The sequence below is a fragment of the Cebus imitator genome, unplaced genomic scaffold (genome assembly GCF_001604975.1).
Source record: "Cebus imitator isolate Cc_AM_T3 unplaced genomic scaffold, Cebus_imitator-1.0 Scaffold44, whole genome shotgun sequence".
Classification (NCBI taxonomy): Eukaryota; Metazoa; Chordata; class Mammalia; order Primates; family Cebidae; genus Cebus; species Cebus imitator.
This window is the reverse complement of record NW_016107359.1, coordinates 2322763-2335034: the sequence shown is the minus strand read 5'-3', so window position 1 is coordinate 2335034 and position 12272 is coordinate 2322763. Positions and strand designations below refer to the sequence as shown.

Genomic DNA, 12272 nt, shown 5'->3' with positions numbered 1-12272 from the left:
AGAACCATGCCTGCTGAGCCTTCTACCTCCAGCGCTAACCCCAAACCCCTTCCAGGTCAGCTCCACCCCTTTGAGCTGCCTCAGCAACTGCCAGCTGTCCTGACAGCAGAGCTCATGGGTGAAAATTAATCTCTCACCCTCACAGCTCTGACCAAGGGGTTTTTCACTCAGCAGCTCTTTGAAAAAAAAAAAAAGGCAATCAATGGTTGGATGCATTGGATGGAGATGGTCAGTGATTCGTGATACACAGCACTGACCGTGTAACTGACATTTCTGAAGGGACTGGCAGCCCTTTCCTGTGCAGGCTTGAGCAGGCCAGGTCCCCGGCCACCCCCACCTTGCTCCAAGACCCATGAAGAGGGCATGCATTCTCTCATTTCTCCTCTCAAATGCTGCAGAACGAGAAGGCAGCCTTCTGGAACATATTCACTTGAACCAAAGTCCATGATAGTAAGAACCAAAAACCACTCAGGGCATGACAAAGCTCTCTACGTTGAGATTGGCCTTAATGGTCGGCCTTGCAATGGAACAAACGCCATTTCAATACTGGTTTTGGGGCAAGCATAGGATAACTCTCAGGCTGATAATGAGGTTCCTGGTCTCCCCCTGTGCTTCGGGAAGGGGAAGGTGGTTCTCTCCCGCTCCTGCCCACCCACGGCCGGATGGAGCAGGAGGGAGAGGCAGGGTGGAGCCTGGGGGAGGAAGGCAGCTGGGAGAGGAAACCTGGAGAAGACACTAAGGCCTTGGCATCGCAGGATGCCCAAACCAGAGAGGACCCAGAGGACATCGTCTCAGATGCCCTCGTCGAAGACGCAGACCCTGAGGCCCAGAGGGGACAGTGACTGCCCTGAGGCCACACAGCAAGTCTGGAGGAGCAGGGCTGAAATCCAGACCCCCAGATCCCCATACCCTCCTCTCCACCCGCTTCTGCTGATTTTAGTCAGGGCCAGCATCACTCCTGCACACAAGTCAGCTTTGTCCCCAGACACCCAAGGCAGAGGCAGGGAATGAACGAGGGGAGGACAGGGCTTGTAAGAGCAGCAAAACCATGGATGAGGGAACGTGGAGCGAGGACGAGGTGCATAGGGCGCTGGAAGGGCCGCAGCTGGAATGCCCGCTGCAAGAGTGTGGCATGTGCCCACTTCCTCCCTTTCGATTCCAACATAGCCCCCCACCTCCCTCTCCCCTCAGCTCCCACTTCAGTTGCTATTAACACACTGGAAACCCCTCAGGGCAGGGAAGCCAAGTGCATAGGATTTTTATTTTTTCCCTAGGAGATTCTCATCCTTCATGAGCAAAGGGCCCATCCACAAAGGACTCACAGGCCCCCAGCCCACCCTCCAAGCCCCTCTCTAGCTGCTCTCCTCCATCCACCTTGCAGACTCTGGCAGCTCTGATGCACCTTGCTGCTTCCCGACGCTGGCCCACCCTCTCTGCAGTCCTCACCCTTGTCCAGGCTGGTCACTCTGTCCTCCTCTCCAGTAAAAGTGTCCAGCCTCCTTCAATATCCAATCATAATGCCACTTCTCAGAACTCCGTGTATCCCAGCAGCTGGCATTTTGCCTTATCATTATTTGTTTACATTACACCCCTTCCTGCCACACTCTAAAGTATGATGGGCCTTTGGGGGCATCTGCAGTCTGTCTTTCCTATGGCACTGGGTGCTCTCTGAAGGCAAGGGCATCCTCCTGGCATCCCCAGCTGCTAACATAGTACCTGCAGTATGGCAGGCATTTAAGAAATGTTGGATGGGTGTGTAGAGGGGTGGATGGATGGAATAGCCACAGATGTGTTCCATAAATAGATAATCCATTTCATTGGCAAAGGGAGAAGCCCCCAAACTCAGGCACCCAGGAGATGCTTGGCAAAGCTGGCCTGCCAGACAAGTTCCTCCAAAGACACCAGGCATGCCACATTCAGAAGACCCCATCTGTTATATCTGAACCATCAGAGAAGACGCCTGGCTAGAAGAAAGCAAGCTAGGCTAGGCACAGTGGCTCACACCTGTAATGCTAGCATTTTGGGAGGCTGAGGAGGGTGGATCACCTGAGTTCAGGAGTTCGAGACTAGCCTGGCCAACATGTCAAAACCCCGTCTCTACTAAAAATACAATTTTTTTTTTTTTTTTTTTTTTTTTTGCTCTATTACCCAGGCTGGAGTGCAGTGTCACAATCTCAGCCCACTGCAACCTCTGCCTCCCAGGTTCAAGAGATTCTCTTGCCTCAGCCTCTCGAGTCCTCCTCTCCAGCTAAAGTGTTCAACCTCCTTCCAAGCTGGGATCACAGGCACCCGCCACCACACCCAGCTAACTTTCATATTTTTAGTAGAGATGGGGTTTCACCACGTTGACCAGGCTGGTCTCGAACTCCTGACCTCAGGTAGTCCACCCACCTGGGGTTCCCACAGTACTGGGATTACAGGCGTGAGCCACGGCACCTGGTCTCACTCGAGACTTTCTTTTACACTTGTGAAGCCTTCTCTTCCTCTTCTGTTCCTTCAACCTATGGTGCTCCCCTGTCTAATCCTAACTTTCAAACACCAGAGCCACACAGCCCTGGGAGAGTCAGGCAGACAGGGGCCGTGACCGGTCCAAAGACCAGGTCCAAGAGCGTCCAGGTTCCTGGACCATGGCCCGTCCATAAGCCCGTGCACCCGGGCACTGTGCCTTCGGGGCTGGCTTCATCTCCGTTGGGCTTCTTTCTGCAGCATTATTTTCTGTGTGTGTTATGCCTCCTGACATCCACGGCAGGGACTCCTAGAAAGGAGACTTTCACTCCCATGGAAGGTAACGCCCTGCTTCCAACCCGTCTCAGCGCAGGTAAATAGAAGGTAAGTTGGAACAAGTATTCCCCATGCTGCTTCAGAATCTGTCCTTCCATTTAAAAATACAAAACAAAAACAAAAAAACTGGTTTGTCCAGTTTGTGAAACCTGCCTGCTCTCCCTCGGCCCCATATATCCCAAGTGTCACCCCAAGGAAGTTGGAGGTAAAATCATTCTGGAGAAGTTACCAGATGGGGCACATCTCACCTCCCTGTTTTTTCCTGGGGAGAGGGGGGTAAGTGGAGGCAGGGAGATTCCACTGGCTCGCTGGAGTTGCCACTGCGGGGGGCAAGGAACTCAGATGTGCCTGCCAGCCTACCTTACCTGACCAGTACCAAAGCCCTCCAGCCCAGAAGTGCCAGCCTTGGCACTAATCAGCCACAGCTGCCACCCCAGCACAACCATGCGGGAGATTTCCTTTAGGGAAAAGGAACTTCCGTGCAGTTTGCTTTTACAGAGAGCTGAATAAACGGGTGTAGCTATTCTTATAACCACATTCCCTGCAGTCATGCCCCAGTGAGTTTTCTTGAAAGAAAAAAAACAAAAAAACAGTGGAAATTAGAGCCAGTAAGCTGGGCTGACTCACAGGGATGAGGGATGCATAGGGCATTTGAATAATACTCATCACCTACCACATATGCCCAGAGGCAGGCACACCCAGTCACCATGAGCAACCACACATTAGTGGGTCATCTCCTCTGTGCCAGGTTTGTGCTGAGAGTCCTGGGTACCTTACCTGTAATCCTTCCGTTTTTCTTAGGGGTATTTGTAGCCTTGTTTTATAAATGAGCAAACTGAAGTTCAAGGATAAGCGACTTGTCCAGTAATAGAACCAGCTACATAATTTGTAGTGCCTGGTACCAAATCAAAGAGCAGGGACCCCCCCTTGTTCAAAAATGATTACAAATTGTTAAGAGTGCAGCAGACGAGCCCAGGAAGCTGAGGTTGCACCAGCCTGGGCCACAGAGTGAGACCCTGTCTTGACAACAAAAACAATGAAACTGGCCGGGCGCGGTGGCGCACGCCTGTGATCCCAGCACTTTGGGAGGCAAAGGTGGGCGGATCACCTGAGGTCAGGAGTTCAAGACCAGCCTGACCAACATGGTGAAACCCTGTCTCTACAAAAAATACAAAAATTAGCCAGGCCTGGTGGCGGGTGCCTGTGATCCCAGCTATATGGGAGGCTGAGGCAGAATTGCTTGAACTCAGGAGCTGGGGGTTGCAGTGAGCCGAGATCATGCCACTGCATTCCAGCCTGGGTGACAGAGTGAGACTCTGTCTCTAAAAAAGCAACAACAAAAAAAGGCAGCAGAGTATTAAGCCAAGTATGAGACTCTCTGAGCATGGAGGGCTGGTGCTTACATGCCCAGGAAGCTGATTTTGCCACAATGGGAAGTCCAGCTGCAACTGAGTGCTAGGTTCCCGAGCACCCTTCCTCTTTCCGGTTCCCTCAAAGAGTCCCAGGAGCTGCATGCAAGGCCCTCCCTCCCCTGCCATCTGAGGTCAGAGCCACCCAGTACCTGGAGTAGCAGGAGAGTCCTGTGCTGAGGGTGGCGTTCAGCACAGCCAGAGCCACGTAGTAGTCATGGAAGGTGGTGCACACCAGCGCGTCCGGGAAGGTGTATGCAGAGTAGGCAATGGCCGAGCCTGTGGAAGGAAAGCCAAGCTTGGGAGAGGGGCCAGGCCTTGGCACCACGTGGGCCCCTTGCAAAGACCGTCCCCAGCATCTGGCTTGGCCCTCATCATTCCCGCAGTCCTGACTCTGTGCCCTTGCTTGTGCCATTCTGCCTTCCAGGATGTCCTCCTCTCCCTTCTCTGCTCACCCAAATCCCAACCTGAGAATGCACTCTGAGCCCAGTTTTGCTCTAAGGGCTTTACCTATATGACCTCATGTAAGACTTTAACCGCCCTCCTTCATAACCCCTCACTTATCCTCATTGTACAGATAGGAAGCTGAGGGACAGAGAGGTGTGATCACGCGCCCAGGGTCCTGCAGCTAGGGAGTTAGCAGAGACGGGCTTGAAACGCAGGCAGTTTAGTGACAGGCCCTGCTTTTGGCCACATGCTGTGGTCCACGATGACAGACCCAGCGAGCTGAGCTCTACTCAGAGTGTGCACCTCTCACCTGTTCAGGGACACGGGTGCTGCTGGTAGAAGGATCAGTGCTGGAGGGAGGGCCCTTGCTGAGATGAGGATGTCATATCAGCAGCCGGGGGGCGGTCCAGCTGAGAGGCTGGGTGTTGTGTTGTGTTTTAGGTTTTGGTGTTTGTGAGAGAAGGGTTGCCTAAGGACCTTCAAGAGACCTGTTTGCTGAAGCATGTATTTGGAAGAGCAGAGGAGATCACTGTCCGTTTCAAAGGAGCCATGCAGCGATTACTCCAGAAATGCCCACACTTATCAAAACAAGCCTGGGGCGGGTGACCGAGGGCCAAGAAGCTGCCCCTCGAAGAAGTCTGGAATGCTTCCAGTGACAAGGGGCCCCATCGGTGGAGGGAGAGGTGGTAGAAGGTGTCATCGAAGCCTCCAGGGGCCAGGTGAGGTGGAGGGGATGTGATAACCGTGCAGGTGAGAGGCCGGGGCCTGAGTCAAGACAAGGGGGCAGTGCTGCTTACAGCAGGTAGGAGAGAAGTCAGCTGGCCTTAATAACCAATTGGCTAGAGGGTAGGTGGGGGCAGGGAGTGAGAGGAAGGGGAGCCCGAGGATTAGTCAGACTTCTGACTCGGGAGAATGAGTAGGGGCGCGGCCATCAGTCAGGTTGGACATGCAGAGGGGTAGCAGGTGTGGGGGCCGGGGCGGGAGGAGGCACGGTTCTGGTCCCCTGGCTCCAGGTGGCATGGTCCTCAGGTAGGAGGTTCACACTGGAGATGGGGTTTCTCCAGAGGTGGGGAGAGATGCAGTAGGCACAGAGATTCCCAGGGAGCTGGATCGCGTGAGAGGAGAGGTCAGAGAACCACTTCTGAGCCTCTCCACCCATATATGCCGGAAAGCAGAGGAGGGGAGCCAGGCCAGCAGAAGGTGGGAAGACCCCCAGGAGGGAGGGAGGGACGTGGCACGGGCCAGAGAAAGAGGGGCAATCACGGCAATCCCGGCAGTCAGGAGGCTGGGACCCTGGACAGGGCACATACCTTCCCTGCTCTCTTCTGCAAACCCATCAAAGTCTGAGGGTGACCCTTGCTCATGGGCGAAGGGGCAAGGTCTGGTGAATGCTGGGGACTGGACAGCAGAGCACTGAGGAGTTGGCAGTGAAGTGGGAAAGTGTGTGTGCATGTGTGTTAGAGTGTATGTGAGTGAGCCTGTGTGTCTGTGAGTGTATGTGTGTAAGTATATGTGTGGCATGTGTGATGTGTGTGTGGTGTGTGTGATGTATGTGTGTGTATATGTGCATGTGAATGTATTGTCTGTATGTGGTATGAGTGTATGTATTGTATGTGTCAGTGTGTATGTGTGGTGTGTGTACATGTGAATGGTGTGTATGTGGTGTGTGTATATGCAATGTATTGTGTGTGTGTCAGTGTGTGAGTGCGTGTTGGGTGTGTGTGGTGTCTGAGTGTGTGTGTGCATGTGAGTGCATTGTATATGGTGTGTGTGTGTGTGTTGTGTGTGTCAGTGTGTACATGTGTGTGTGGAGCGTCTGAGAGTATTTGTGTGTGCGAGTGTATTGTATGTATGTGGTATGAGTATGTGCATGTGAGTGTGTGTGTATGTGGTATGTGTATGTTAGTGTATTGTGTGTGTGTCAGTGTGTAAGTGTCAGGTGTGTGGAGTGTCTGAGTGTGTGTGTGCATGTGGGTGTACTGTGTGTATGTGGTGTGAGTGTATGTATGTGACTGTGTCAGTGTGTGAGTGCATGTGGTATGTGGTGTGTGTGAAGCGTCTGAGAGTATGTGAGTATACTGTGTTTGTGGTGTGAGTGTGTGTATGTGTGTGTGTCAGTGTGTGAGTGCATGTGGTGTGTGGTGTGTGTGTGAAGCATGAGAGTACGTGAGTGTACTGTGTGTATGTGGTGTGAGTGTGTGTGTCAGTGTGTGAGTACATGTGTGGTGTGGTGTGTGTGAAGCGTCTGAGAGTATGTGAGTGTACTGTGTGTATGTGGTGTGAGTGTGTGTGTGTGTGTGTGTCAGTGTGTGAGTACATGTGGTGTGTGGTGTGTGTGTGTGCATGTGAGTATATTGTGTATGTGGTGTGAGTGTGAGTATGTGTATATGAAGAAAGAGGATGGAGGTAGACTTCTCATGGACAACCTCTTGGGCAAGGAAGACAATAATTGATTTTCTCACCTCGAGTGGGACCTGGAGGAAGAATCTAGAACTCGCATCCTTGGGAATGGATGCATGCCCACAGGGGGAAGAGAGAAAATGTGGCCAGAGGAGGGAGCATCATAGTTAAAGAAAAAGTCCATATAATCAGGAGAAGGGCAAAAAAAAAAAAAGAGAGAGAGAGACAAGGAAGTAGAGGCTGTCAGCACCCAGTTTCACTGGCTTAGGACACTGCTCTCTTCCCACGCACTCTGAGCACCTCTCTGATTGCTCTAAGCCTCTGGACATGCGAGGCTCATGACCTCACCCTCCGCTGCCTGGCATGACAGATACCAGCACTGATGTACTGGAGTCAGCTCATTCTGAACTGTGAGAGAGCTGGGATTGGAACACAGCCATCATTAAATATTAAATTACATGAACTTGCAATTAAATAAATCATATTAACAAAAGTACTGAGTACTCAATGACTACATCTACTGTATCTGCACAGTGGAATTTCTGTAATGGTGTGCTGCACGTATCTCCTCCCACCCGTGTTCTGTGACGTCACGTTGGTAGGTTGAAGCTGGCCATGGTGGGAAGATTTACACCACGGAAATTGGCAAACACTGCAGATCGGGGCTGTTATCCCCAAGGATCCAGTGGCTAAATATTTAGCAGCATAGTTTCTTATAAAACACCCATCGGGAGCCTGGACAGGAGCACTGGCATTCCCTGGGCTCTTCTGCAAACTCATCAAATCCTTCTGGTGACCCTAGCTCACAGAAGGGACAAACAGCTCGGTTGCAGGGGAGGGAAAGCAAGAGCAGGGCCTCACCTACCCAGGCTGAAGAGGTTGACAGCGCCATAGTCCAGGAAGTAGCATATGTGACGGGCATTCTTGGACATAGAGCTGAAGGTGTGTGCACAGCTGGACACGAGTGGGTACACGCAGCTGGTGCACATGTACACAAGCATGGGCCAGGAGTAGCTGTCATTCTTGATGTCTGTCACGTACAGTGCAGTCACAAACCTCCACGCAAAGAACCTGGAACACAAAGGGCCCACTCACCCTCTGTGATGGGAGCTCCTTTTAGTTCCTCGCCTGTCTTCTGTCTCCATTCCCCCTCCCCACCATGACCAATTCCTCTGTCTTCTCACTTTGGGGAAATACCGTGTGCTAGGGAGGTAGCGGGGAGGTCCTTTTTTAATTGGGAGGCAGGACGTTGGGAATGGGCAGGTGAAGTAAGAAGAGAGCCCTTATGTATATCTAGTCCAATCCCGTAGTGATTCTTCAGCCTCAGCTTGCATGCTTCCAGGGATGGGGGGCTCATTACCCCCCAAGGCAGCTCTGAGGGCTGGAACATTCTCCTTCACTGGCTCAAATCTGTTCCCCTGGAATCTATCTCCATTTGATTGGCCTTAGTTCTCTCCACCAGGATGATAGAAAACAAGCCTATCAAGTATTTTAAGGCAGCCTTTCTAACTCCCTCCCACCTCCTTGAATTTCATATGAAATAAATCCAGTTCCTTCAGCCACTCCTCACAGGATGTAAGTTTGGCGTTGCCGCCATCCCTGTGGTTTGTCTTTGCTCCATGTAGTTTGTCTATGTCCCCCTTGTAGAAAGGCTCCTCAAGTAGAAGCAATGCCCCAGGTGGGGCCTTAGAGGGCGATTTTCTCCCTCCTCCTCCACGCTGTTCCTCCATTAAGAGTACAGTCACTTTTCTGAGTAGCTAGTCTCACAGCTGACTCTCAGCAGAGCCTAGATCTCCATGCAGAGACACTTCACAATTCTTCATCAGATCTGCCTGACCTACAATCCACGCATGAGGTCCCGCATGCAGAGCACCCCACTTCCACAAACCATTCCTAAATTGCTGGCTCCCCTTCCCACTAACTCCTCCAAGGGAGGAGACGCCACAGAGCTTTTTCATATACAGAAACTGAAAGAGTATTGCTGAATCCTTCCAGCTACGCTTGTGGTCTTTTTATTTTTGTCCTAGCAGAAGTAGAGCTTCAGCTCTTTGCTGTCTCTCAAAACATATCCTTTAGTCATTTCCATTTTTCAGTGGTTCCATTTCCTTAGGGCTTCTTGTTCCAAACCTTCCCAAGTCCTTCCTGCTACTCTCTGTTGCTCAGTCAGGATCATCTCTGAGAGCCTGGTGCAGAGATGTGCCAGGCAGTGCTGGGGGTGAGGGGAATGTGGCTCAGCCAGCTTGGCTCAGCTGTAAAACAGCAAAAAAAAATCACCTTACAGGGATCCATGCATGAAAAGCAAGACCCACAGCAGGGATGGACAGACTGGCACCCTTTGAAACAGCTCACATCTCAAAACAGCCTGAATCAACCATGATTCATCCAGAAAATGGAATGGAACATCCAGGCAGATGTTCCAAAATCCAGGAGACATGCAGATTGCAGCTGCTGACAGACAGAGATCTCCAAGGGAGGAAAATAAGGGGAGAACAGCAGGGAAAGAGGTAGATGCTGGGGACACTCATAGCGCAGATCCTCCTGGTTCCCCAGAAAAGCTCCAGGAGCTCACACAGGAGGCAGGTACCCTGGCCACTCCAGGGAGGAGAACCAGGGGCCAGTGGCAGAGCCTGACTCTATTCTCTTCTGCAGGATTATAATTTATAAGCATGTATACTTTAAAAAATTACAAACAGCCTCTGGAACAGGGCTGTGCTGCACCCCCTGCCCAGTCTGCAAGCCCAGGACTGCCACGTTCCTTTACAGATCACTTTGGGGGAATACAATGTGCTGGGGACGTGGGGGGGGTCCCTTTTATAATTAGGAGGCAGTATGCTGGGAATGGGCAAGTGAAGTAAGAAGAGAACCTTTATATATATCTAGTCCAATCCTTTAGTGATTCTTCAGCCTTTATGTATGTCTAGTCCAATCCCCTAGTGATTCTCAGCTTGCATGCTTCCGGGGATGGGGCTCATTACCTCCCAAGGCAGCTCTAAGGGCTGGAAAGTTCTCCTTCATTGGCTTAAACCTGTCCCCCTGGAGTCTATCTCCATTTGATTGTCCTTAGTTCTCCCCACCAGGATCATAGAAAACAAGCCTATCAAATATTTTTCTTTTTTATGAGACAGAGTCTTACTCTGTTGCCCAGGCTGGAATGCAGTGGCTCAATCTCAGCTGGTCACAAACTCTGCTTCCCGGGTTCAAGCGATTCTCCTGCCTCAGCCTCCAGAGTAGCTGGGACTACAGACATGTGCCACCATGCCTTGCTAATTTTTGTATTTTTAATAGAGACAGGGTTTCACTATGTTGGTCAGGCTGATCTCGAACTCCTGACTTCGTGATTCACCCACCTCAGCCTCCCAAAGAGCTGGGACTACAGGTGTGAGCCGCCGCACCCGGCCAGCCTCTCAAATATTTTAAGGCAGGCTTTCTAACCCCCTCCCACCTCCTTGAACTTCACACCAGACTGAGCTTTCTCCACTTTCCACTGGGCTGGCTGCTAGAACCAAACAGCCTGCTCCTACGTTTTGGCCCCAGGTCTGTCTTCTGACTTCTACTCAGGCTGACTGTCCCTGTGTGGGGGGCATGGGCCCATCTCCACTCACTGCACACTCTGAATCTCTTCTCGACATGACTGGAGGGAGTCCACAGACCAGCCTGTGCCACAGCTCCCCTGAATGACATAAGGAAGCCACCCCTTCTCTCTGCTGTGTCTACATCAACCAATGGTGGTCCAAGTGGGACAGTGGCTTGAATGGCCTCCTAGTTCTTCCACTTCGGATCCACTGTGATTTGGTGCTTTGACCCTGTGTCCATCCTCCACTCATTAAGCAAAGGGTACAATGTGTGACATTGGCTTTCAGCCCCTACCTTTCTCAGCAAGGCTCCCCTTCGCTTCCCTGGCAACTCCCATTTCGGCGTACAGGCTTCCCAGAGCTTCGCTCTTAGCTGGCTCCATCTACAGGTGCCTGACCAAGTGCCTCCCGGTTGCCGTGGTTCCCAGGACTAGGAACCCGCACAGCTCTGTGCCAGGTGCCTCTACCAATGTTTTCTTCCCAAACCCTCACGGCAACCCCTGGGAGGTGTGGACCATCACAACTGCTTTGCAGGTGGGAAAATGTGACGCTTAGAGAGACTGACTTGCTCAAACTAGTGACATTTTAACCAGGGCTCCTGGAAGACTGGGAAAGTCTCCAGGACCGAAGGAGATGAAGGTAAATGCTATTAAATCCGGCACCAGAGCAGGGAAGGACTGAGGTGCTTTCGAGATTTCTCCTCAAATCCTGCCACAATCCACTCCTTAAATTAGGTCATCGCAGTGGCATACCCAGTGTTTCTTCCCTCTGTCACACACTCTCTTCACCCTCGTGTACCCATGGGGGATCCCCAGATCCCGGCACAGAATCTCAGCCCTCACAACACTAGCTGTGTTTTAAGACACCCTGGTCGGCCAGGCACGGTAGCTCACATCTGTAATCCCAGCATTTTTGGAGGCAGAGGCAGGTGGATCACCTGAGATCGGGAGTTTGAGACCAACCTGACACGGAGAAACCCCATCTCTACTAAAAATGCAAAATTAGCTGGTATGGTGGCGCATGCCTGTAATCCCAACTACTCGGGAGGCTGAGGCAGGAGAATCTCTTGCGGTGAGCTGAGATCGCGCCACTGTACTCCAGCCTGGGCAACAAGAGCAAACTCCATTAAAAAAAAAAAAAAAACACTCCTTGGTCTCCAGGACTCCTGGAGGAGACAGGCCGGTCGAAGGGGCAGAAAGGTACCAGAAAGGCAGCAAGTGAGTCCAAATGTTGAGAGTCTCATTGGTCATTTGGAAAAGACTGAGGATGCAGGCCATGGCAGAACTCTGTGGATGACGGTAGCCAAACAGGATGCCTTGCTCATGGAACACCTGCGGAGGCAAGGAAAAGGACACTGAGGTCAGACCAGAGGGTGGCACGAAGGTCTCCGGAGAAACATCTTCTCACAGGCTGTGCCCGGAACGCTTGACCACAAGCCCCTGACCCGCTAAGCTGTGCCCCTCACTCTCTCCTTCCCTCGCAGTGGCTTCTAAAATCCCAAGTCCTCCAAGAAGCCTCCAGCCAGCCAGCTGGAGGAGAGAATTCAAGGGCCAGGCTCCCTTTGGGAATCCAGCCTGCCTTTGCATCCCCTGCCATACTTACCCTTGGCATGAATCTTGCCTAATAATCCGTTTTTGCACCCTCTGCCTGGGTCCTACAGCCC

At 51.9% G+C, this 12272-nt stretch overlaps 1 protein-coding gene across 2 annotated transcripts in view; it reads right to left on the bottom strand.

Moving 5' to 3' along the window:
- The window catches only part of PAQR5 (progestin and adipoQ receptor family member 5), a 90851-nt gene that overhangs the window by 10756 nt on the left and 67823 nt on the right, over positions 1-12272 (bottom strand). For both annotated transcript variants that reach the window (XM_017526786.2, XM_017526787.2), the window contains 3 exons: positions 11813-11940; positions 7903-8108; positions 4343-4469 (listed from right to left, as the gene is read on the bottom strand). In XM_017526786.2, coding sequence (XP_017382275.1) covers positions 4343-4469; positions 7903-8108; positions 11813-11940 — 461 coding nt within the window. The remainder of the gene's footprint in view (positions 1-4342; positions 4470-7902; positions 8109-11812; positions 11941-12272) is intronic.